General features: G+C 42.9%; 3 protein-coding genes across 3 annotated transcripts; 1 reads left to right on the top strand and 2 right to left on the bottom strand.

The window, feature by feature from the left end:
* The first annotated feature begins 1,617 nt into the window (after positions 1 to 1,617).
* On the top strand, positions 1,618 to 2,930 carry LOC119656245 (odorant receptor 2a-like). Its single transcript, XM_038062659.1, has 3 exons — positions 1,618 to 2,375; positions 2,440 to 2,806; positions 2,874 to 2,930. The coding sequence occupies exons 1-3, from the start codon at positions 1,618 to 1,620 to the stop codon at positions 2,928 to 2,930; spliced, it is 1,182 nt and encodes a 393-aa protein (XP_037918587.1).
* Positions 2,931 to 7,491: 4,561 nt separating this feature from the next.
* LOC119655247 (odorant receptor 94b-like) lies at positions 7,492 to 13,166 on the bottom strand. The gene is made up of 3 exons (XM_038061038.1): positions 12,415 to 13,166; positions 11,984 to 12,350; positions 7,492 to 7,692 (listed from the first exon to the last, which is right to left on the bottom strand). The coding sequence occupies exons 1-3, from the start codon at positions 13,128 to 13,130 to the stop codon at positions 7,636 to 7,638; spliced, it is 1,140 nt and encodes a 379-aa protein (XP_037916966.1). The 5' UTR covers positions 13,131 to 13,166; the 3' UTR covers positions 7,492 to 7,635.
* A 6,568-nt stretch (positions 13,167 to 19,734) lies between these two features.
* On the bottom strand, positions 19,735 to 26,288 carry LOC119656037 (exopolyphosphatase PRUNE1). Its single transcript, XM_038062304.1, has 3 exons — positions 26,155 to 26,288; positions 21,286 to 21,345; positions 19,735 to 21,219 (listed from the first exon to the last, which is right to left on the bottom strand). Exons 2-3 carry the CDS (start codon positions 21,334 to 21,336, stop codon positions 20,164 to 20,166), a joined length of 1,107 nt encoding a protein of 368 aa, XP_037918232.1. The 5' UTR covers positions 21,337 to 21,345; positions 26,155 to 26,288; the 3' UTR covers positions 19,735 to 20,163.
* Between the last annotated feature and the right edge of the window lie 6 nt (positions 26,289 to 26,294).

Below are 26,294 nucleotides of genomic sequence, written 5' to 3'. Positions count from 1 at the left end.
CGAGACTGTATCATGCAATGCTGTTGCCGCGATAGTAACTATTAAAACTGACCAGATGGTTTCGAATATATATCGAGTGCCAGCGCTGTCGACTATTCTTGCGAAAGCCGAAGAGGAAAGGCTTATCAGACGTTCCTCAAGAAAAAAATAAGCAGAGGGGTGAAAAACAGGCTGGTAGAGCAGGAGGAGCTGTTGGACATAATTTCGTATTACAGGCGGACACAGAGTTAATAGAAGATGCGCGAAAAGCAGAAACAACCGCATCCCCCGCTGAAAATACCGCAAACGCCAAATGAATGGCAGAAAGTCCATTGTAGAGGGAGCTGGTAAAAACCGAAAAGAGGAAGGGGTATATGAAAGAGGCTTCACTTAGGTACTGTCCATGTCTAAAAAGAAGAAGGAGAAGGAGGGCAAGAAGCAACAATAGGCCGCGCCATCAGAAAACCCTCTGCCTAAAATTAAGGTGGGCACGAAGGATGGAACACCAAAAGAAAAGGTGTGAAGACGAAGGAAGAACAGACCGCCGCCACCCGACGAAAGGCGGAATTTCTCAGCAAAATCTGTTATAGGATGAAGCCCCAAGATAGCGGAGCGGAAGTAGCATACAAAGTGGTCGATATGCAGACGGCAACTCAGGGTCGCCTTTCCCTTTAGTGATCACCGCAACTCTAGTCACCTTCCAACGAGAAGGGAAAATCCCCTCTTTTAGTCAAGCGTTGAATGCGCCGAGCAGTAGGTCTGGCAGACGTTACAGCACTAGTCTGTATATCTCTGCTGAGATGCCATCGGGTCCTGGCACCTTCTTGTTTTTGATAGAGAGGACTGTCTCTTTCAAGTTTCATCATCCCGTACGGAGTGACCAGGGAATAGTGCCCGTATAATACAGTTCATCACAGGGTTTTGGCAAGGTCCGATTTTTCGGGTTACCAGTTTGTAATTGAGACCCCATGGGTCGTTGACCAAGTCGTGCCAGCAGCGAGCTTTGCTGCTGTTTATTGTGCTACGGAGTCTCTTTTTGGATGATCTGTACTTTGTGATTGTGTGCCTCCTCCCGGTTGTTTAGATATTACCTCAAGGGGCGTAGTTTATGACACTCCGTCCGGAGCTCTGCAAATTCCTTCGTCCACCAATACATAGAAGGCTTGCCGCGTCTCCACACGCCTGGTCGATTATGCAGATGACGAACAATTTTTTTTGTTGTGTCGGGTTGTGTCAATGTATATAATACCTGAAATATCTGAAATCATGTTTTTATAAATAACTGGGTCTGTGACCTGCAAAATATTTAATAAAAGCCTTCCCTGAATAATTACTCAATCATTCTAATCCTAATGCTTTTAAAATTAATGAAAGTTCAATGATGCGTCTCCCATTTCATTGATATAGTATTTCTGGGACCACGTGCTTGCATTTTCCACCCCACGCCTGAAATTAATTCCTCAATTGCGTATATTGAAATTTCAATGATTTGAAGCGATTACATGGCTCTCTGAATAATAGATGAAGGGAAAATGCCAGAGCACCACTTCCTAGGTATAAATTGAATGTCCTTTGATCTGCTCGGGGTAGTCAACAGGCGACAATCGTGCTACTGTTTGTGTAAAATTAAGAACAACTATGGACCCTTCATACGAAGCAACCACATTGCCAATGGAGCGAGTTGATTTTGTGGCATCTGCAAAATTCACAATCAAAACTTTGTACTTTCTCGGATCCTGGGTTACTCCATCCTCAACATTCCAGTACAAACTATATGCGTTCATTGCGCAGATTTTCGGGGCCTTGACTTTCGCAATCAACGTTAATTTGATGCTGCCAGGAGTTCGTGATTTGGAGAACCTGATGTGGAGCATGCCAATATCTCTGACCATGCTGGGATATTGGACGAAATTGTCCAACTTGTATGTGAGGAGGCATGAGGTCCAGGAGTTCTTCAATCTGCTCAATTCGGACGATTCACAGGTGGATAGCTACAAGGAGCTCATGATTGTAAAACGGGCCAACAAATACGGAAAGAAGCTGACATATATTTGGTTCTGGTTATTTCTAACAGCGGGATTGAGTGCGTTAGTAACGATGATGTCCTCTGATCCGAAAGTTCCTTATCCGATTTATTATCCAGACTGGCGAGATGGACCGAGGATGTTTTACGCATCATGTGTATACCAAACTTTCTGCATAATTCATGGCTCCCTGGTGAACCAATCGAGTGATGCACTTTTGCCATGCTTTCTTACCGTACTGACCGGCCAAATTGATGCCCTTGGCTGGAGGCTAGAGAACCTTAGAAAGTTATCGCAACCTTCGAATGGAAATGAAGCCTTAATACGAAAAGAGTTCGTCAACTGCGTTAGGCGACACAAACATTTACTGAAGTGAGTAGTTGATCTTCCAATCCGAACCTCTGGTAAACCTCACTATTTCCACTATTTATTTCAGGCTATCTTTAAGACTGCAAAACATGTTCTCGTTTGTGACATTCTTTCAAATGTGCTTAGCCGGAATTATTGTTTGTGGATTGATCTTTCAGTTATCCCTACTGTCACCTCTTGACGACCCCAAAATGTTTCTCAAGTTACTGTCATTTGCTTCGGCGATATTCCTGCAGGTTTTTCTACCTTGTTTCACCGCCTACAACGTCCGAATTGCGAGTCAAGCCTTGAATCTAAAAATGTACTCAGCAGACTGGATAGGACTATCGCAGCCGTTGAAAAGGATGATTATTATATTTATGCAACGCCTCCAGTATCCGATTCTCATCACAGTGGGAGGGATCATTTTTCTTGGAATGGAGAATTTTATGGTGGTAAGACAGATATTCCTCTGAAGATAATTCAGATATTTTGAGTTTGAAAAACTGTTTTTTTTTTCAGGTGCTCAAATACTCGTATTCGTTGTATTCCCTGTTGAGGAAGGTTCAGTCGAAGTAAAGATTGGAGGCATTTGAAAAGGTTTTTCTTACTCTACATTTTTGTGTGCACTCTCTTTATTCAATATGCTGCATTGGAGAATTAGAAGTTATGCGTAGTTGTTTCCTTGAATAAACCTTATTGCATTGAATAAACCTTAGTTCAATCCTTGCTTATCACTACATTTAGCTACTTCAACACACAAACCCATTATCCCTTATTCCGGATTTCCCGACTTTTTCGACCTTCTAATTTTATGTAGCTCTTATTACGGAACTAGGGGTCAAGAATACTTAAATATTTTCTTTTCCCTGAATTCTGATTTCTGAATTCCGTTGTTGGTTCCTGGCAATGTGCTTCAACTTTCTTTAATCTTCTATGCCATGAAGCTCCATTCAGGGAATAGCCCGCATTATAGTTGTCACTTTCTGTAATATTTGACCTACTCACTGCCATTTCTGCCATCTTATCAACACACCAGCGGGCGAAAGCAACGATTCCTAGATATACAAATTGATCAACCCTTCATCAACTTTGGTGCTCTGCCAATTATTGCAAACAGGAAGATTCTGATGACCCACCAGACCGAGAACATTGGACTGTATTTGCCTCCACCAAATTCAGAGTCATTCAACCAAGATCCATGACTCAGGTTGTGAGCAAACAGATGACATGATTGTAACCGAGTTGTTTGAGGAAAGATTAGATCATCCATTGAACGTGTGTATGACCTCGGTAACAAAATGGAATCTTGGGAGACTCCGCTCGTCTCCCCCCCCCCTCCGTGGAGCATTCCAAATGCACTCCATGTTGGTGCTGTCAGAGCCTTTCTTGAACAACAGGAGAAATAGGCTTTTAAACTCAGAGAGGAAACCGGTCAGATCCAAGTGTGAAAATTATGCAGGAAAACTGAGCCCGGGGCGAAAATTATGCTGGCCCCCTATTATCCTTTTTTTTTTCATTGACATTACTACTCCTGGTCCCGAAGAAAACCCCGGACCTAAAGAGAATCTCGACTTTTCCACCCCCTCTGGTCAAGCCTGTGGTCAGAACTTCGTCGATGAGGTCTTCCTTCATCCGTGCTAGAATCACTTAGTCAGTCTGTAGAGACGACAAACAAATCTTCACATGTCTGGTGTATAGGAACGCAATCAATAATATGCGCAAATAAGGCTTTTACAGCTTAACCTGAATCAAGCCAAACAGCCCAGGACCTGATTTGTCATACTCGAGGAAAAATTCGCTTGCAGACAGTATGAATATCTCCACAGTGGGATCTGGGTTCGATAAAAAGGGCGGTATAGATACGCTGAAATCCAGCAATAGAAGAATCAATGAAGATTCTTAATAGAGTTATTAGGAGAGCGAAAATAATCGGTGTATCCACCTATTATTATTATTATTATCCACCTACCGTTGCTATGTTCCATCAATGACAAGACTACAAGCCAGAAGCCAGTAACAGAAAATACAAGGAAACAAAGAAGAACAAGACCGTCGGGTCTGCTGATTAAGCCGATGAAAGGCAAGACATTTTCGGAACTCCTTAGTGAAATCCAGTACAGGATGAAACCCGAAGACAAAGGAGTATCTTCCATATGGAAAACGAAGGGTGGCGGAGTCTTCGTCGAACTAGGCCGGAAGACAACTAGCAACAGTACGTTCTGCGAAGCGATCAAGGTCTCTCGTTTCTAGTCTAATGCCTATGTGCTCTTTAGAAATCCGAGATCTTGGCTGCCTCACAGAAAAGGTCTAAGGAGAGGAGGCCATAAAGCGTGAATATCCAGAGGTAACCAATGCCCGAATAGGTATTACCTTTGTAAATGTTTGGGGCCAAAAACTTGCTGTGGTGGAAGTCGCCGAGCAATATAAGAGGAAACTCCTTAGCAATGAGAAAATCAAATTTGATGGATAGAATGCAGGGTACAAATGTGGATAATCCCCATCAATTTCTGCAGGTGTCTGAACTGTGGACATACGTCAGCAACTTGCAAGGGACCCGACAAGCGGCCAGCATGCCGCAGATGTTTCAGGTAAGTTACCAAGCGAAGACCTGCAATGAAAGCGTAAATTGCATTCTCTGCAGGGATCGTGACATGCCATAAAGGCAGAGTATAGATCAGCAAAAAGGAAACTCCGCAGTGGGATAAATAGAACCAATGCTCGCAGCTGGCAGAATCTGACCAACGAGGTGAATGAGGTCCCGTGAGGACTTGGCTATAAAATTGTCACCCGGAAAATCGGGGCTCTGCGGAATCCCTACATACTAAGTACCACCGAGTTAGACCGCATTGTTGCGGGGGTGAAGGAGGGGGGCTGATGTCAATAGCGCGGAAAGCGTCGAGAATTGCGCCTTTTTCACAATACGAGAGCTCGAAGAAGCACTTCTCATCATGAAAAACAAGAAGGCGTCAGGTGCTGATGGTAACCCGGCGGAAATTTACAAACTGGTGTTTCGCCTACGGCCAGACTTGCTGCTCAAGGCATTTTTGTTTGTCACTGGAAGGTAGTGAGACTCGCGCTGATCAACAAGGGATAAGGAGGCTCGGAGCTGCCGTCTGCATACAGTCCGCTGAGTATGCTTGACACAGCCGGGAAAAGCGCATCAGGAGCAGACTCGCTGAAGCGATCTGTGCTGCCGAGGACTTATCCTCACGGCAGTTCGAGTTAAGAACAGGGAGGTCCACAGTGGATGCTATTATGGAGTTCGTGGATGCGGTTCTTCGAGCTGAGGCACACAGCCGCCCATCTCAACGGATAGTGCTCCTTATAACGCTTAATGTCAGAAATGCCTTCAATTCCGTAAGATGTCAAGCTATCTCTTAGGGCAAATATTGAGCAATTTTCTGAAAGACCGCTCCTTACTCTGTTGGACTCTCTGTTGGAGGGCCAAAGGAGGATGGAAACGTCAAGAATAGCATAGGGATCCATCCTAGGGCCGGAATTTTGGAACGCTTCCTACGATAGTCTACTGAGACTCGACATATGAGAAGAGTCGCACCTGCCGATCGCACTGTTGAATAGGTGCAAAGCAGACTTGGCATATTGATGCGACGGGTAAGCGGATGGATGAATGGACAAGGAGGTGCATCATAAACGCCTTGCTGAAATGCAGAGACGGGGAGCTTTGCCAGTGGCGTCTGTTTGTCTTACTGTTTCAGAACCGGTCGGTCAACGCCCCCCTTTGCATAATGAGCCAACAATTTAGATCCGTGGCTGAACTGAATGCACGGTGAGATTGATTACTTCCTTACCCATCTTTTGAGTGGGCATGGAGGTTTCGGGTGTGTTCTGCAATGGAGTGGAGGACGACGCTGAACGCACCTTTTTCTCTTGTGAAAAGTGGGACGGCTGAGCTAGTGACGCTTTATGCTGGCACAGGGCAGCTCTCCCTGTGCTCAGGTATAGCAGATTACTCACATCCGTCATCGTTCGCGATTTGCTAAAATGCGTTTCAACTCCACCAAGACTTCCCGGGACGCCCGCACTCCCCCTGTTCTGTGCCAAACGTTCTTGGGATGGCCCACCCGTGGGTGATATTTATTGTCATTTGCATTGCTAATGATGTTGGTATTTTTGTCTGATTCATATCCTTGTCTAAATTGCTGAGATGTACTGAAAGTCTAATGTCTTTATTATCAATATTATCCAATTTTAAAAATTGTCATTATTAATTTTAGGTTGTTATTTTCTGTATCCGAGTTAGAGACATTTTTCTTTCCTGGTTTGGGTAAGTGTTTCTCAAAGCAGCTTGTAGGATTCAGTTTCTTCAGTTTTGCTTCCTTTCGATTATCGTCAAATTAATCGTCCCTGCCCCTTCGTTCCTGCTGTCTCAGCACACCTTCGGGGGTTTTTTGAATGTTGCCACTTATATGTGTATTTCGCCAAGCGTCTCTAAGGAACTCAGTTGCAAGCTTATATGTGCTGTCAAGGATTTTTTTCAAACTGGAGATGTACATTCTGTCAAAATATAACTGGCTTTATTCTGCCAACTCCCTGGTATGTCCAGATGTTAGCCAGGTGACGAAGTAGTAAAAGGCCTCCTCTTTAACATTATAGAAGTCCAGGCTCGTCGAAGGATAGAAGGAAAGGTTATGACTCTTCCTGGGCCCAAAATAAAGACTTTACCAAAATTAGATTGTGTAATTTCGGCTTAGATTTTCTCGCTATGAACCTATGGAATTGACAATCACCAAGGGTTGTTCAACTCAGTACAAACATTGTTCTAGTCGACTTATCCAACAAGGGATGGTGTGCTTGGCTCTCTGTAGTCAATGTAAGGAAGATGAGGAGATTACCCTGCACTTCATATCTATCTTTCTGGTTTGCTCGTGACGATACTTTGAAAGGGTTTCCTTTAATGAGAAATCTGCATGCTCTTTGCCTTTAGGAGATATCCTTTGATTCGCTCATTTGATCCAGACAAACATACCAAAAGATGCCGATCGATGTGAAAAACAAATTTCTTTTAACATGTTCAGGTTGGAGAACATTTTTTCTTGATTGAGAGAGTGAAGGCGTTATACTCTATACTGGACTTCAAGGACTCAGATTCGAAGACCCTAAAAAAAGGACCATCAAGTTTCAGAGCAATTAACAACATTTATTGCCAATTACAACAAAGAGTGTGATAGCATTGAGTGCAAGTCTATAAAGGGGTAACTTTATGCATTCATTCCAATAGACGTTTTCGGTATCCTGTTCAGCGTGTCAATTTATCAAATGATTATTCCGAATGTACTCTCCTAAGTAATGAATATAGAGAATAGGAGAACCGTAAGACCTGCGAAATATAGAAAGGAAAAATGAAAAATTCTGAATAAAAATCAGAACACAATAGTGTTGTAAAGTGCCTAGGACCACCTACGTTCAGTAAAATTCTTGCCAATAATGTAGCAACCCCAGAAGCTTTTGTTGCAAAATTCTCAAGATGCAGATTGAACTTTAGTCAATCATGAGTCCTAAGTATATAAGCGTTGGTTGCAAATGTATGATGTATTCGCCAATTCCGATCTTTATCTACGTTTGCTTCCTTCACTTGATGATCAAAACTACCTCGGTTTTATGCTCTCCGAGCGTCAGACCAGCGTCTCCTAGCCAAAATCTGAGCTTAAAAGTCGCCCCGTTTGTGAGGATCTTGGTTTCCTCAATATCTTGTGCCACGATAGTTATTCCGATGTCGTTTGCAAAGCCAATGTATGTCACTCTTTTGGGCAGTTGCAACTTCAAAATTTATCCGCAGGAAAGGGACAGAGTAGCGATCCTTGTGGAACCTCACACGTTGTTCTATACGTCTTAGATCCTTCGTTCGAATGATAACACCATAGCCTCCCCCAATTCTATGACTATGCATACCAGGTATTTGGGAGTGGCTATTTTGACTAAAGTCGCTATTATTTTGCAGTATTGGAGGTATTCTTCACATCGAAAGTGACTACTGCGCAAGCTTTATTGGTATCCATTGCCTACTTCGCAATTTTTCGTCACCATACCGATCGCATTGACAGTAGATTTTGCCTTTCAGAATCCGAACTGTCTATCTCAGGGGCCATCCATCCTTTCTGTGGTCGATACAAGCCAATTTAAGATGACCCATTCGAAAAGTCTGCCGATACCGTTTAATAGACAAGTAGGCCTATAAGATCACCCCCAATAGATTAGCACAAACTTCTGTTTTTCCCATTAGCTGGGAAAATCCCTTCTTTGTGGCAGGTCGTAAATGTTTCAGTCAACCACCTTGAAACTGTTTTGGCGGTCACTGAGAGAGCTTTATTCGGACTGCCGTTTAAGCCTGGGGTTTTATTTTCAACAATCTTTTTCACGGCTTCCAGGACTTCTTCAGTGGTTACCTTGGAAATTCCATCGACATCTATCTGGGCAGGGGCTAGATTCGATTCACTTCAAGCGTCGGGGAAAAAATTACTAATGATATCCTGCAGCAAATCAGAGTTGGTGATCGGTGGTGAGCGTTTATCCTTTATTGATGTCAAGACTTCCTTGTATACACCTCCCCATGAGTCGGAGTCCGCTTCCTTGTATAACCTCTTGAAGACAGTTTTACTTCTAGAGGTGTCTGCTTGCAGTTCTTTCCTCACCTTTTTATGTCTGTCTGTTTCTCTGCCTATCACACACGATTTGCTCGAGAAGGGCTTAATCGATTGTCACGAAATTTGGTGACAAGGTGTGATCTGTGAATTCTTTAACATATAGCAAGTGGCGCAATTTTTTGTTGAGTTTGAACGGGGGCTCCTGTTACGAATGCAACAAATATGGCGCCACGTTAGGTGCCAACTCCGTTATGAATGCAACAACTGCGGCTCCACGTTGGACCCCAACTCTGTTAGGTACGCAACAAATATCGCGCCACGTTGGACGCCGACTCTGTTGCGAAGAAAGTAAGGTGTTGCATCACCTTGACAGCAACGCGATCATCAAGACTGTCAACCCACCAAACTCCCTTAAAAGATTTGCCTGTCATAAACACCGACTGAATGAATGAGATAATATGTAGAACCGGACGGCACGTGCTGAACCTAACCCCAACGCTAGCAGTTCGACGAGATGAGAACCGAGGTTCCTGGTTCTCAAATATTACCTACCTGTCAGAACACAGAGATTTTAGCACGTGCTTTGACTCAATAGTCAAAAAAACTAAACCCACCCGGGGTAAACGACCCTAATAGAGACGTAAAGTTTCGAAGCGGGTTCATACTACCGGAAATTTCAAACCCGAAGGAGCTAAATTGCCAAAAGGCCTAATAAGGGAGGGGAAAAATCCCAAAGAAAACTAACGCGCGCGGGATGAACGAGGAAGGACAAGCCTTGAGCGGATTCAGCCACCTATTCGACGAGTGGCCCCCGTCTTCCATTCCTCCTCACGGAGAACCAGATGACATGGCTCTACCGCAACCCCCCACCCTCCAAGGAAAGCCCAGTCCTTCTAGTTTTAGAGTGCTCTACCGTAACCCCCCCCCTCCAAGGAAAGCCCAGTCCTTCCTAGTTTTAGAGTGCTCTACCGTAACCCCCTCACCCTCCAAGGAAAGCCCAGTCCTTCCTAGTTTTTAGAGTTTCCGCCATTATGTTTGAAGCGGCAAGGGTGAGCAATTAGGTTGGAGTGGGTCGCCGCAGGGTCACGATATCACCTGGCCTGCCATGAGGAAAATTGACAGAGGAGATTCGGCTCATCTGGTTGTCAGAGGAGATTCACGTTTTGAAATGTGCCTCGCAAACGCAGAGTTCATAATTGTTCGCTTATGTTTTCAAATTCGGTAAGAGCAGCTTTCATTTTCGGCTGACTAGGGAACACTATAATATATGGTGTAGCGTCTCCTCTCCAAAAAAAAACAGGTGTCTGTCGAGCACATCTCTTGTAATGCTGTGACATCAGCCTTATTTGAGACAGGGCTGCTTAACAGCTCATAATTTGTACAGGGAACACACGTTCCATGAGAAAATGCGCAAATCGTTTGTCCGTTTTGGTTGCCGGAAACGTCGTTATAATTCGTGTATTCCGAGACTTCTTTTCAGGCTTCACCACAATTGTTTTCCGTTTCCGTGTTATCGGCCTTACCTAATTCTCAATCTGGAGAATGAGTTGGTACAGTTGGTACCGTTGTTGGTATTGGTTGAGCAGGCGTTTCCCAGATTTCTTTGACCCTTTAATGAATTGCACTCAAAACTGAAAAAAAATCGCTGAAGGAACTAAAGGTCATCCCGGTTGAGCTTGACGCTCAAAACAGAACTCTTCATCAGATTCTTCTGCATACCTGGTTGAAACTATTGCCAAGGTGTCTGAATGGAGGATATTGAAAGAAGTAGAATGGACCTTCCCCATTCACTTGTCCATCCAAAGCTCAGAAGCTCCACCTTTTAAACATTTGCTGAGGAGTTAACTCAAATTATTGACTCATCACATATTATAAAGTTCAATGTCGCGTTTGTTGGTTTTGTGGGTTTGGAACGTGGCTTTCAGCTTCGACCAGACTAGTCGAAGTTTGGAAGATGGCTGTGCCGTCACCCCTTCCCTAGCCTGGGAGGGACTTATGTCTGCGATTCTGATCAGATTCCTCACAAAACTTACTTGATTGTTTGATTGTTTCTGTGGACTTGCCTGAGAGACATGCGGTTGCAACAGTGCAACGTCCAGTTGATGATTCTCTCGCGAGTGTTTTCAATTAACTTGTCAGTGCCTGGCTTGTATTCCTACGGAACCTCACATCCATCACCCTGGCGTGCACAATGGAACCAGTGACTTTGGTTTTGGAGCCTTGTTACGTAGAACGCCAAAGGAGGTCAGGAGGAGATAAGTATCAAGGATGAAAATAAGACCATATTAAAAAGATTCACTTTCTGTTGGTCTGTCACACGCACTTTCCTCAGAAATGACTGTACCGATTAACACGAAACTGGATGCTAAGGTGGGAACTGTGAACTCCATGCATGCGATGAATTAAATTGCTGCACATGGAACTTAAGGTGGAGGAGGGGCGGTCCGCATATACTTAAAAGAGGGGTGCATATTTTTTCACCAAATATTGTCATGTGGGGTATCAATTGAAAGGTCTCGATTAGTACTTTTTGAATCATATATTAGTTTTGACAATAGTTGCAAAGGAGAGGAGTGCGGGGTTCGAAAGGGGCAATTACTTTAAGGACCCTATCTCAGAAACTACTCAACCAAAATTTCTGAAAAAAATATGGTAGTTCGAACACCATATCTAGGTCTCAAAATACTCTCCGTTACGATATCTTCTCAGATAAAGTTGATAATAGTCTATTTTTGTATTTTGAAAATTTACTGCGGACCCCCCTTAAGTTCATCCTAGTTCCGTAAAATTTTGCAGTAGGGTAGGTTTTGATAGGAAGCATCATACTGGAAAGGGTGTGGAACGCCTGCTACTGGATTATATGAATATCGTCTGTGCTGTGCAGTGCTGAACAGGCTAGCTTGTGAATCGCTGTTGGATCGTATGAATAGAGCTTTATTAACAGGCACTCGACGATATTCAAATCGTTTTCCAATGTCACTCTGGGAAAGCAGTGGTCCTTTTAGAAAATGTAAGCTATCTTCTTACCACCATGAAATTTTCCATTCCAAGGAACAAAATTCCACCGACAGTTATAAGAATTGGATGCTGCAGTCGTTGCATGAATATGATAATCATCTTCTTCGTGTCCTGGGGCATCTCCGACCATTCCGAGCTGTACGTGCTTAACTTCAATTCTTCAGTTTTGATTCGGACTTCATTTGCGGTGTAGCATGGAATGAAAATTTGAATGAATATTGCTGAAGCAAAACTCAATAGTTTAAAGAACAATTTCGGATCTTGTAGTGGCGACAGTAAAGATAGTTGAAATAGAAGTCCACATACAATCACACTCGATAGAAAGATCTGAGCAAAGGTCACTGTTGAGAAGACACTTTGGAGCTCTGAGGCTAACCTGGAACAGAATAAAATAAGGCATCACACTTCACTTTTACCTCGGCTTCAGGGGTCGAAATTACCTCAGCAAATGTTTATGTCGGCTGATACACCCTAGATATTCTCTCCTGGCCATAGCATCGTCCATCTTTTCAGTTTTCTTCAAAGTGCTCAGCTTCCAACGGAGGGCGTCAATCAATCCACCCAAAACCACCAAAAAGTACGATATGAAAGCATCAATGGCTCCGTTAGACAGGCTAGCACTAAACACGCAGATCAACTGATATCCACACGATATATAAAACATTTTAGGACCCTCACGCCAATCTGGATAGAATATAGGATAAGGGACTTTTGGGTCAAACGAGATCATCGGAGATAAAGCAGTTAGGCCAGCGGTTAAAAATATCCCGAACCAAATGTATATAAGTTTTTTTGCAACCTCGTTTGCACGGAGGATTATATCCAACTCTTCTTCGCCATAGACTTGGCTTTCATTCGAATTGAGTAGAGTGAAGAAATCCTTGATTTGGTATCTTCTCACATATAAATTTGCCAACTTTATGACGAATCCAGCCATAGTCAAGGAGATGGGCAAACTCAGCATAAATCCTTCCAAATCGTGTTGCGTCGGCAAAATGAGGCAAACATTCAGCATGAACGTGTATCCAATTAATATTTGCATGAAAAATGCGTAGATTCGGTACAGAAGGGATGAATCTGGAGTCACCCATACTCCAAAAAAATGAAGGAGTTTTATGTTGAATTGAGCCGATGCCACGAAATCGACTCTTTTCATCTTCTTAGATACTTTAATTCCGCAATTCTACACCGATTTAATTGAAAAATCACAACTAATTCCAGTCCAAGATGGGGCGTTCAATTTATACCTGAAGTGCTGAGGTTGACCAGGTAATTGAGCAATTATAGCTAATCAAAATTTCATTTGTAGTTTGATAGTCCCTTCATCGTGATTAACACGGTGTAATCGGCTCAAACTATTCAATTATTCAGAAGAGTTTTAAATTCTATTTGATTTTACCCCGAGGACGGTGCTTGCGTGCTAATAAGCTGGGAAAGTGTGTTTTAAGGGATGTAGCCAGCTACTAGGGTTTGTAGTTGAGCTTCAATTTGTAGTGCATTGGAACCATAAGGTATTCCCGGGAAAGGGAGATAGGGGAGAAGTGTAGAAAAAATATGCATGACACGAAACACGTTGTAACGTCTCATCAAATCGTTAGAAATCGATTGAAAAAAATCTAAAATTATGTAACCGTCGCATCCCAGACTGCCAAGTGATTAAGGGAAAATAGTCGTTTACCGTTGCAATGACCTTCGGTAGTTTCATAAGAAATGTCACCCACAGAGGGTAATAGCTTTGTTTAGCTTTGTTGTATGAGTCCTCCTCTCCATAAGGATTTTTTACTGAGAATAATGCGAGAAACTTGGGGATCCTATTCACTTCCCCGATATATGCAATAGGCTGGGACATCTCCTCAGCAAGGCAGCTGTGACTGGTTTTGATTCCATCATTTTCTCAAGGTGTTTAGGCATGATTAAAGAAGAGGAAGCATAGTCAAGGGTAGAGCATACAGCTTGCCTGTATAGTTTGTGCGTTCCTCTGTTGGACCCTACAGTTGGGGCCCATTGTAAGGTTGACAACCCTCGTAGACTTCTTAACTTTCTGATAGAATCGATATGCTCTTCATTTCTTTGCCTAGGAAACAGTGAAACAGCGAAAACTGACCGACTAGGTACGAACTGCGAAATTCTTCGGAGACGTGGCCAGGAGTGTGAAGTCGGACGATAATTATTCCCCCAGCGACAAACTAGCACCGGAGCTGTGGACCAGATGGTCAGGTCCTGGACAGCAAATGGGAACAAGAGGAATGTTTTCTGCTTTGATCTCTTGCAGGTGGTGCATGGGTTCCATGTCATAGCACCCAAGGACCAATTCTCTAAGGGCTTTTTTGGTTCGTGGATCGTTAAGATTAGCGGGGCACGGGAAGGCGTAAACCTCAAGGTCAACTCATACGACAAAATTCCCAGGAGGTTGGTTGCTGACATCTGGTCGTTGAAAACTCCAAGTCAACATGGACGACTGGCTGGTGATCAAGGAGAAGAGAAGGAACCTCACATGAATAGCCTTTTTCTACTCCGCGTATATGGAGAGTGCCTGGGGGCACTAGATATAGCGGACTATAAAGCGCGATTTGGATTTAGGAAGACAAAGGCAGAAGTTTTCCGCTCCACGCAACCGGATCTTGATCTGGATTCAGTCGACGCCACCAAGGGACTGACGATGATCCGAAAGGGGCTGAAGAATCTCCTACGCGAGCAGATCATACTGACAGAAGCGCAGATAAATCTGCAATACTCGAAGTGCGCCTTAACTAATCTAACGGAAGAAATCAGAGGAGGTCGAACCAGCAAAGGGTATCCCGGTTATTTATATTTCCGATTAATTCGTATACATTTGCCTCATCCAAGTCTTTATTTTTTACTCCCGATAAAATTGGTAGTCCCGATAATTTATACCAAACTGTCAGTCCCTTGACGATAGGAATTATCGGGATTCTACTACATTAAAATTTATTCTAAAGCACAAGATTCACTAATCGGGACAGACCTAAGGCATGTATAGTCGTCAAGAAGAATTTGCACGCTTTCCTGTGTCCGGACCTAAGTTTCAACGACATAACCGTGGTCAAACTGGAGCAGCAACATTTATATTTCCTCGGACTACAGGACTCAGGATCGATCAGGTCCGAAAAAACTGCAACGTTTAACGCCCATCATCGTAGCAAAGAAGGCCAACCTGTTGATAGGCTGCGACGTCAACACTAGCCATAAACTGTTGGGCAACTTGGAAATCAACGAACGAAGTGATTGTCTCTTTCAATTTGTTATTAACACAATCCTGTCGGTGTATAACAAGGGCAGTACACCGGCCTTTCACTTCCCTAGCTCGGGAAACTGTGACCATTGGAAGGACATCCTTGATATCACCCTACTAACCGGCAATGGGACTTTCAGGAAGGGAAACTGGAAAGTGTCTGGCCAGAGATTCTTCTGAGATCACAGTTGGATACTTTTCAGTGGTCTCTAAACCATTCGGAGACCCCAGGAGGATCGACTGCAGGAAGTGTGGGTAAGTTGTGAAGAACAAACTCCCCAGTGCGTGACCTGGGAGGACAGATAAACTGGAGACAAAGGTGGAGGCTCTGGGAAAAGCATTGAAAATTTCATATAAGGACTGTCTGAAGAAATAAAAGTCGGCCATCAAGACTGCCGGGAAGCAGCCCTGGCTGTATTATTGTCAAAACATTGAAAGCACCACCGAGTCTGTGAGACCCAATAAGATTCTGGCCAAGGAATATAAGAGCCCATCCTTCCTTGAGGCGGAAGGCTCCTCGACGGAATCTTCCGGTCAGGTCCCGAGACTGCAAGTCCATACGAGGTTCCTCGATAGCAAGAAAGAATGTGAGTCTGAATTTTGATTGAAGTGTATGAAACAATTCGATAAATATTCAGGATAAAACCAGCTGGGTTTTAAATAGACGGAATGGTAGTCATGCTACAGAGTCAGCAAAAAAGCATTGTACCGTGGCGCGTAGAGATTTACCATAGCTGCATTTTTTCGGATACGTACCCACTCTTGGAAACTCGCGTCCGTAGCTTTCACGCCGAAAGCGGCCATAAGTCCGCGAAGGATTTTCGACGCCTACCTCAAAGCCAGATCCACAGAAACCGTTCTTCACGAAGTAATTAGTTTAGCGGTCGTTACATTACCAGCAATATACTCTACCTACCATGATATACAGGGGGAGCATTCAATAATGTTATCAACGAAACCATTTAACCAGAATAGGATTGAAGGGAAGTCTTACGCAATTGACGATATCCATGGTAAGTGCCAGGATTACCCAGTCCACTTTAATCTGATCTGGGAGGTAGCCGCTTGACCGGAGCTGTATGTAAAGGTACTCCATTGCAATTATTTTTTTTTATTGAACGGATTTCTTAAAATTCTTCAAAGTACCGTCCTTGAGCTTTTACGGATTTTTTCCAGTGAAGGAGTCTTAGAGGATCTCCCGCAAAGTCTGTAGACTTTCCGAATATCCATACACAGAGCAATAAAATATTTCTAATCACTTTTCTCGATAGAAATGTGAATCAGCAGTGGATTTGGGCATGCACTTTTGGGTATGTGTTTCCTATAGGCAAAACAATTGTTCGGAAGGCAGCAATGATTTACAAGGAAGAAATTTAGACTGGCCTTGGCTTTGAATGCACAAGCTTGAGGAAAACAATGAGAGAAAAGGAGCCTTTCCTCTCATTAAAATTGGCTAATTAAGCCAGATTTTATTTATAGACTCTAGGAGGACTTCTTAAGCAGACTCAGCCACTGTATACAGGTATAGATGACACCATCGGGTCTAGAAACAGAACGTTTGTTGAGTCTGACAGCTCTTGCGTTGTAATATTTGCTTATGTGCTGGAGGTATAGTAAGGAGCCTTAAAATTCGATGGAGGAAATCTAGATCGAAGTATCCAAAACCATTGCATACCAAACTAAGATCCCAAAGTCTGCTAACCAGCGGAAACTAATATCGTAAGAGAGCTGCAGAAGAAGCCGGTATACTGCCTAAAAGCAGACAAAGGTAATGCGATTGTAATTATGAACAAACAGCACTACGACAATCTAGTAATGGAAAAGTTGACTGGAGGAAATTACTTTAAATTTAGGAAGGACCGGCTACCAGCATCCATAAAACGAGTAGAGAAGGCCGAAAAACAAAGTTCTCTAGTGTTTGATAACCCAGTCCAGCTCCGGATTCCAAACTCCTTTTTACCCAGAATCCGATGGCAACCAAAAATGCAGATTGCAGATTCTAACTGCCGTACTTACAACATTGCGAAGTAGTTGGTTAAGGAATGCCAAAAATTGGGGTCTAGCAACAGGAAACAACCTGTCAAAAATTCGAAAGAATTGATTGAAAGATTGAGTGTAGCAGGGACTTTGGCGGATAATATTCGCCTAGTGGCTTTCATATCAAAGGTTTATTCCCAACACGCCTGTAAAAGAGGCAATTATTAAATTTGAAGAGTGGTCACTACAATTTGGACAGAATGGAGGAGAAAGGCAAAACAATATGCAAAGTTGGCTTCCATCTGCATAAATGAAAACTATTTTACATTCAGGGGAGAATACTTCAAGACAACCTTAGGTGTAGCGATGGGCAATCCGCTCTCCCCACTCCTCAATGCAATCTTTATGGCATCATTTGGGGAGAAAATGGAGCAGGATAGATTGTTGCCAAATATATGGTTGAGGTAGATGGATGACATTTTGGCAGTAATCCCAGAAACATGTATCAACAGTATGTTGGATAGCGGATAATCCCGGTCACTTCGTTCCATAGTTACCAGCATAAAATGGCAGCCTATGGTACGATGATCAATCGCGTTCTGACAATCCCACTCACAGAGGAAGACTACGAGATCGAAAAACAATACATTATGGACACTGCAGGGAAGAGCGGGCATATCAGCACCACCATAGATGCGATGATCAGGAGACATACACGAAGGATAGTTTACTGGACAGCCAACAATCTACTTCTACCACATTAAAAAAATCAAACGTTGCCTTCTCAAATCTGCCCAAGCATAAAAAAATGCACAATGAAAAGGTTTGACATACAACCGGTAGGATCAAGTCGTATCTACCAGCTCAAATCTCAGCTTGCTAAGGAAAAGGACCAAAAATGCTCTTCTACGGTTTTTGGTTCGTTTCTCTTAATAAACCCACTGAAGAGCAGACTTGTTAACACTGATGAATGGTATATTGATATTTGCAAGACCAATAAATAACATTAGTGAATAGAAAAAAGCAAGTCTTAATTATTTCAAATAAAAAAGTATTCTTTATTCAATTATAAAGAAAGACTTTCGATTCCATCCGGTTATTCCTCAAAATAATATTACGGAGATATACAGGGTGCGGCAGCATAACTTCCTTTTTTAAAATGCGCGCCACTCAGTTAGTTGATGTCATAGCGGAGCGCTAGTGGTCTCGTTCAAGAGGGGATACTGTAAAGTTTTATCCCGACATGGTTCAGTCGCCATCATGCGTTGGAATAGTGAGGAGCGTGCCTTTGCCGTTGAGATTTACTTTTCAAGCGGATGTTCGGTTATTGCAACACAGCGTGCATTTCGGAATCGCTTTAATTTAGCCCCGTTAGCTCCCGTCCCAGACCGCAAATCAATTGTTACATGGGTCACTACATTCAGACAAACTGCAAGTGCGACAAAAGGAAGAACTGGAGTCGCTCGGCCCGTTAGATCACTTGAGAACATTGAAGCAGTGAGAGCGTCAATGTTGCGATCGCCACGGCGTTCTGCGCGCAAACACGCATCTGCCTTCGGACTATCTGATCGTTCTGTCAGAAGAATTCTTCGTGATGATCTTCATTTTCATCCCTATAAGATGGCGACAGTGCAGGAACTTTCAGAACGTGACTTCAATTCTCGGATGAACGCGTGTGAGCTTCTTCTTCATATCGTTCCCGAGGGTGCTATTGTTTTTTTTAGCGATGAAGCCCATTTTCATTTGTGTGGGTCGGTTAACAAACAAAACATGCGCTACTGGGCTGACACCAACCCTCGAGAATTGCATCAAAAGCCTTTGCATTCACCCAAAGTCACAGTGTGGTGTGCAATTTCCTCAGCTGGAATTATTGGTCCCTGGTTTTTTGAGGAAAATGAGGTTACAGTGACAGTGAATTCGGACCGGTATGTAAACATGCTACAGAATTTTTTTTCCCACAGCTCGGAACATCGTGGCTGTTTTGAGGGAACACTTTCCAGAGCGCCTTATCTCAATTAGAGGCGATTTGGAATGGCCATCACGCTCTCCCGATCTGTTCCCTTGTGATTTTTTTCGATGGTGTTTTTGAAATCCCGTGTTTATGTGAACCGTCCAAGAACCCTACAAGATTTGAAGACCAACATCCAAGAAGAAATTGCCAACATAACACCTGCTATGCTAACAAGAGTCATGACAAACGCCAGAAATCGGTTTACGCAATGTATGGAGAATGGGGGACGTCACCTAACAGATTTGATCTTCAGAACAATGTACATGAAAACTTTAGACATGCACCTACATTATAAATATATAAATAAATATTTTCCGATGCATACAATAGTTTTTATTGAGTTTTGAAAAAAGGAAGTTATGCTGCCGCACCCTCTATAAATGAGTACTTAACATCTGGGACTCGCTTCGGTCACGCTGCTCCTAGGGCAGAGGTGAGGCAGCGTCTGACGATTTGCCTCTGCCCTGGTATCTGCCTAATATTAATCAACACGGAATAAAAGCGAGAAATAAGAGACTGTTTTGAGACTACAAAAAAGTAATGTTTATTCAATTTTAAAGAAATAATAGAGAGAATAGGAATTTTAGTCTATATTTTTAAAGTGAGAAGGCTACTTCCACTTAAATGGGTCACGAATCATTATTGTTTACTCGTGGCAAAACGTGGTTTCAATAACATAAATCGACTCTGAATACTGCCGGAACCTTCAGCAATTTTCTACGTAAACATTCAGTGCGATCCTCTGGCGAACGAAAACGAACCCCTTTGAATTTTTCTCTATGAGTTTACCTTAATAATTAAGTTTACGGTAGAAATTTGGAGTCTTTTTAAAAGTTCAAGACAGCATTGTTTTTGATTTAATATAAAGTGGTAATACAACAATGTCCTCACAGTTTTTGTTTTAGTCACTTTTGTGAACATAAATCTGCTACCCGGTACGAATGTCATTCAAAATTCATCTAAAATCGTCTTCACCAGCGGCAAAATCTGTTTTCTTGAAGCTCTTATATTTTTTTGATTGAAATATTTGCCTTCTAGAAATTTACAATCTATATATTCCTCTAAATCGAAAGAATGATTGGAACTCTTCAAATTGCTTACAATAGCATCAAATAATGTATCATTTCCCATGTTAATCACGCCCACATCTCTCTTCAAACCGTCATCTGTAACTTTCATCCCTATCAACACTATAACTTGACACTGATGCGCTTTTGCGAACTTTTTAATGTTTTCTTCTGCATTTTCCAATGCTATGTAATCTTTAACCAACTTAGGGAAACCAGGCAGTGCAACTTTGATGGACTCGTTCTTCTTACTTGATATCAGTTTCATATCCTTCAACAAAATTTGATAGGAATCAAACGAACTGACATCAGCCCTGGCTTCCACTAGCTCATCGAATAATGTCTTGCGATAGTTGTCGACATTCGATAGTCCCAACAAGGACTCAATTCTTTCGCATACGTTGAAGTCTTTTTCTTTAGCTCTTTGAGCCTCCTTTGAAAAGTTCACGGTATCCAGTACAATCGCTGCATGAAGGAGTCTCAAAATATCCTTATAGTCTGCATAGTTTTCATCGCTTAATATTATGTTTGCAATCAAAGTTGCACATGAGCCTACTAGTTCCAGCTCCATTTTACATTCTTTCGGTATGGTGGAGTTCGGATCGAAAGGTCTATGGTCAAATACCGCTATGGGGGAGTATCTCGAGAAGTGATGATCGACCAAAACTACGTCATTGTTTGTTATGAATGACTCATTGATGTCGTCCTGGAATGTAATACTATCGAATTCGATGTTATTCTTCCTAAGGAAGTAGATGACTTCGGTTTTAATTGGTAACTCCTCTCGTTTGATATTGAACAAAGGTACAACGTGGGCGACTTTGGGTGAATTGGGAATTTTATTTTTGTTCCTGTTGTAATAGTAAGCCAGAGACAGCGAGCACACAGCAGAATCCAAATCGCAACTTTCGTTACCAATGATAATACAGAATCGTTCCTGTACAGAAAAAGAGATTCATTTAATTTTTTTTCTGAAAGGAAAGCTGATTATTCGAAAATTTACCGATAATTTGCTGGAAACTAATTTTCTTGCCTCACGTAAAAATGTGTTCATGATTGCTCCCTATAAATAAAAAACGAATTGTTATCAAGAAAAATATCACGTTCTACTCTTGATTAAAATGAATAGATCCCTGCGAGACGTCAGAGGAGGAGGAGAAGGAGCGGGATGTGCAGCCATCATAAGAGACGCGACAGAATCAGTTGGAAAAGTAAGAAGCAATCCATAAAACAAATGATATAGGAACGCTTAGAGACGAGAGTTTAGATAGAAGTACCTTGTGATTTACAGTGTCGAAGGCTTTAGCAAAGTCAGTGTAAATAGTATGCAATTCCTGCCGTGAATATAGATATTGTGCGACAAAGTTGATAAAGTCGAGCAAGTTGGAGGCACTGGACTCACGCTTAACAAAGCCGTATTGCTCTTTCACTATGTGATGGCTAAAGTGGGCGGACAACAAGTCGCTGATATATCTTTCCAAGATTTTGGAATGGGAGGAGAAGAGGAAATGGGGACGGTAATTCTCGGCAAGCGTACGTTCGCCACTGTTGTGAATGGGGATGATGAGAGCCTCTTTCCATAAGCTGGGAAAATGATTCTTTTCGAGGCTTTTGTTGAAAATAGGGGATAAGGGAAGGGAGATGGACTGACCAGTTTTAAGGAAAAAGAGATTTGGAAGATCAACGTAGCTAGGACCAACATTGGCATCAAGTTTGCCAATGAGACGAAGACCCCCTGTGGACAAAGGGAAGATTTGACGATAGCAAGTCTTGGGGATACGTTACTTTAAAGGAATCTTTACTCGCTCGGGAGAGCCATCCTTCGTCAGACTCACACATGAGAGAAATGACAAAGTTGAGTGAGCCTTGCTTCTAATATAGGCCAGTATTTCGTCGGAAGTAGTGAAGTACGCTAGCCTCGACACGAACAGTTATTTCGGTGGCGAGGCAACGTTCAGCAAATTTCATTAAATAGTGTGGTATCGCAGCAGGCGATACAACGATAGGCAGCATTCGGTGAGAATTTTGCGCCAATGTCTACGAACGCAGACGGAATCAACAAACATTTGACGTGAGAGATCGTATCACAGTACCCATCGCAGTCCGCAAACCTCTTGCCTCTTGCTAAATCGTCAAGACCGCTAAAGCGCATTTCCAGGAACCGACAGCGATGACGGATAGGTGTGGTTGACGCGCTATGGCCCACATAGGGCTCTATGGCAACAATATTAGATTAAAAATTTTATGCTTTTACTGGTAAAGTACCAATCTCAAAGAGGCTGAGAAGATACATCGGATATGATATCAATTAAGAATATTATTATTAGTATCCCAGGAATTGTCATAAAAACTAAAGGTGGAAGTGGATGCAGCGAGATATTTTGTAGCTAAGCCAAGTGAAGTCAAATGACTTTTGAATATTTGGCGGCAGGCTGTGATCAAAATACCTTAGGTGGTTAGGTAGAGAGATATAAAGAAACAGTAGAGCACGTCAACAGCTGTGCCTTTTCTCATACGCAGTAAGGATTCGCGAGCCTATTTTATTTCATCAATAAAGCCCGTAATACTGGAATGTGGTAATTCAAATGAATTTAGACCCCGGTCGAGGCGAAGAAGCGCAGTCAAAGATTGGAGAACGAGGATAACATGAATGCAGGTCTGACAACGATTTAGGGATTTAAATAGTGGTTCCAAGTCCAAGCCGATTGGCATTGTTTGTTAGTTGTGCACTGTTGTCGGTTTGACGATGTGGTCAAGTTTTGAAATTTTTACTTGGAGTTCGCAGATACCTACTTATCTGGTAGTAATGTCGCTACTGACGAAGCAAAAAGACAGGTGAGAAGAGCATTTCGCCATGGTTCTCGATCCTATAATAACCGGTGAAATTACACCTCTTGTGGATAATATGGCAAGCCACTGTAAGATGCGGATACGGACTGCTCCTCCGAACAGAGCGGAAATTGCCATCGTGTTCAAGTAGAGTAAACCCGACGGAAGCATTGGTCCAACGCGGTTAGCCTCGGCGAAAGTCCGGAAAGAGGATAACTCTTGTTTAAAATAGCCCTAGTTTGTTAGATTGAAGGATCTGCATTTATGCGGATGGGGGAGGGAAGGGAGAATTTGTTGTAAATGCATAGAAAAACTGAGGGCATTTCGTTGTTAACTGACTCGCCCCAAGTTACATGCATGGTGTTGAGGTCACCGCCAAGGAGGAAAGCGCCAAAACTGGCAGCGACTTCCCATAGTTCGGACAAAATGGTAAAGAGCCGATTAGAACTCGAAGCCCTCCTCCGCCCCTGACAGGTTATCTGACCACTGCTAACAGGCAGTTTGATGCAAATGCATCTGATTGGATGGTATTTGCTCTTAGTCCCGATTTGACTAGGATGGATGTGCTTCTGCGTCATTGCGGATTGCGATGTATTCGGGAACGTGTAGTTTAACATTGGGAGCTTCCCAAGTTTGGTTTCGTTAGGAAAGCAAGATTGGAGTCAGTTTCCTCGAGGAACTTGTGGAGATCGAAATGTTTGTCGTTTGAAATGAACGAATTGTTGATGAGTGTGATTTGAGGAGGAATTGTAAGTACACTTTGAGTCTATCTTCAGGGGGAAGACGAAGGTAGTTGTGATAGAAGTCAGAGATTGTATTCCAAAGGGAAAAGGAAGACATGCTAAAAAGGGTCCTGGCGTCCATGAGAGAGTGTAGGAGTGATGAAGAGCTGAGGGTTTCAAGAATAGAATGAGGCAAAAGGTCAGGCTGAGAGCTACGAACAACGGAGACTATGTTAAGGGGGAGGGGAGAGAACGGAGCAGAGCGGGAGTGCATGACACTTTTAGCTCTTTTTACTTTGGATTGATTCTAACCTACGGGGACATTTGAGAAATTGGCTCAGTGACTTAGCTGGCCACAGTTTACGCATTTAAGGAGCCCCGCCGAGTCCTTATCTGCGTTGCCTTGGACATTCGAACGGGGGCAATCCCTAAAGGCGTAGAGGCCCACGCATTTGACACATTTGTAGCCGCAATTCGAAGCCAAATTGTTAGCAGTTAAAGCACTGAATGACCACCCTTTTTCTGGATTTATCCCAGCTTATCCGCTTGTTTTTAGTTTAGAGACTATAGTGGCATCTGCCTCGGAATTGAGAGTCACGCGAAAGAGGCTTAAGTTGGTGTCGTTGTTCCGCCACCCCTAGGGTGGGGAACCTTTAGACGTGAATCGGCTTTACCTATGCTAATTCCTTAATTTACATTGCCACGTCGTCAGAAGTGTATTCGTGAGGGGGGATTCCTCTGAGAATGAGGGTTGGCTTCCTCCCCTCCATAATGGTGAAGGAATGACCTTCTAATTTGGAGGCCTTGGTTAATTGGAAGAGTCTCTTCGTCGGCAGGCAGATTAGCAATCTCATATTTTACGGTTTTGTCTATGTTCTTAGTAACCAGACCCAGTAGCAGTCAAGCCGTACATAAATATCGATGGGAGAAAATGAGTTTTACTACTATCTTTAACTATCGGCGGGCTGGCCGAATTGGCTGATTTCGAAGTTCCGGGGCATGAATGGGTCGCTTTGGGGCGGTGCTCATTGTCTGCAAGGAGATGGTCACGGTTTTTGTTTGCTGGAGCCTCGGAATCCGAGGTGCCCAAAGGCGTTCGTTTTTGCTTGTAGACAGACTTACATGAGACAAATTTGAATTCGTCTTGAAGTCCATGATTAATCGAGGAATTTGCTTCATAGTTCCGAGCGTCCGGCTCGTCCCCAGGAAGGAAGCTCTAGTAGTCGTGGATTATTATGAGTCGGCAGTCTTCGTTAATCATGTCTTCGGCCGTAACGGTATTGGCGGCCAGATGAAGGTGTTAGGTGGTGTTGTTAGAAATGCCCTGTCCATGGGCGGCGATGGTATATGTTAGGTCCACATCCTTTACACGCAGGGGTTTGACTAAAGTCTTGTTCCGATTTCAGTTTCTTATCAAATAAAGCACGTGGACTAAATCTCTAACTGTCGCGGGGTTTCCATTAAACCGGCTGTATAACTAAATAACTATATTAAGAAACTTGGCAACGACGGAGAAGCACGATCCAACCTCAGGTGCAACCAGTCGGTAGAATGAACCATTCACTTTAGCGGACACGAGCGAACTTCGGGACCAGTTTCACACTCTACACAGGTCCTAGTCCCGCGAAAATAGGCTTTGATGCTTAGCATTTGGAAGCTCATTGTCCGCCGTATTGCTGTTGTCCGAAAAGACATATCCAGTGTGGCTCTCGCCAGAGTTACCCGCTTAGTATCTTGAGCATGCATAGTACTTTTTCCAGCCCGATGACATAGTTCAATATTGAAATACAGGGCAATTTATGTACCCATCTCCAAAAAAGGTGTTTTCTGCTGCTACGCTAGAGGACGCTGTGATCATCTTTAAGAAAAAATGTAAACGGCATTTTAACGTGCGAACTTAATCACAGTCAGGGAACTAGAATTATTAAAAAATATCCAAAACTAAATTTTTGGTGCCTTGTCTAACTTTTTTTTTGTAAATTTTGGTGTTTTTTTCAAGGCCTCTTTAATGAATAAAAAAAAAACTACCGAATGAATCACAATTATCCTAGTTTGCAAACTATTTTGTTCTGAATAAGTCGTGAAAAATTCAAAGAATTTCGTTGGATAGATTTTGGGCTATGGTGGCCGCAGATTTCCAACATGAAGTTTCGAATTTTTTTTTAAATATTAGACGCTGTCCATTTAGTGTAACACACTGTATTCTGTACTGCAGAAATGGCAACAGTCCAATCAGACTGGGAACACTGGGCTAACCTATGAGTTAACTAAGTTTTGTTTGTATTCGGTTCTATTTCTATCAATTTCATAAAAACACTCACTTTGTCTGCCGCCACCGTCACATGAAATTCTGCCCAAAATATTGAAATCCTCCAAGACGCCGCACCGTTTCCCACTAATCGTTCCAATCAGCTGCTTGGCTCCTCTGTAGACTTCCCCTCATTTAGTACAAAACTGTCAC

Source organism: Hermetia illucens, chromosome 4, assembly GCF_905115235.1.
Source record: "Hermetia illucens chromosome 4, iHerIll2.2.curated.20191125, whole genome shotgun sequence".
Taxonomy (NCBI): domain Eukaryota; kingdom Metazoa; phylum Arthropoda; class Insecta; order Diptera; family Stratiomyidae; genus Hermetia; species Hermetia illucens.
The sequence above is the reverse complement of the archived record's forward strand: the minus strand, read 5'-3'. Positions and strand labels throughout refer to the sequence as shown.

Coding starts and splice junctions, on each gene's coding strand:
- LOC119656245 (XM_038062659.1), top strand. CDS start 1,618: ATGGACCCTTCATACGAAGCAACCACATTGCCAATGGAGCGAGTTGAT. Junction 2,376..2,439: donor CGACACAAACATTTACTGAA/GTGAGTAGTTGA, acceptor TATTTATTTCAG/GCTATCTTTAAGACTGCAAA. Junction 2,807..2,873: donor GAATGGAGAATTTTATGGTG/GTAAGACAGATA, acceptor TTTTTTTTTCAG/GTGCTCAAATACTCGTATTC.
- LOC119655247 (XM_038061038.1), bottom strand. CDS start 13,130: ATGAAAAGAGTCGATTTCGTGGCATCGGCTCAATTCAACATAAAACTC. Junction 12,351..12,414: donor CGACATAAACATTTGCTGAG/GTAATTTCGACC, acceptor ATTCTGTTCCAG/GTTAGCCTCAGAGCTCCAAA. Junction 7,693..11,983: donor GAATGGAAAATTTCATGGTG/GTAAGAAGATAG, acceptor TATATTTCGCAG/GTCTTACGGTTCTCCTATTC.
- LOC119656037 (XM_038062304.1), bottom strand. CDS start 21,336: ATGAACACATTTTTACGTGAGGCAAGAAAATTAGTTTCCAGCAAATTA. Junction 21,220..21,285: donor TAGTTTCCAGCAAATTATCG/GTAAATTTTCGA, acceptor TTTTCTGTACAG/GAACGATTCTGTATTATCAT.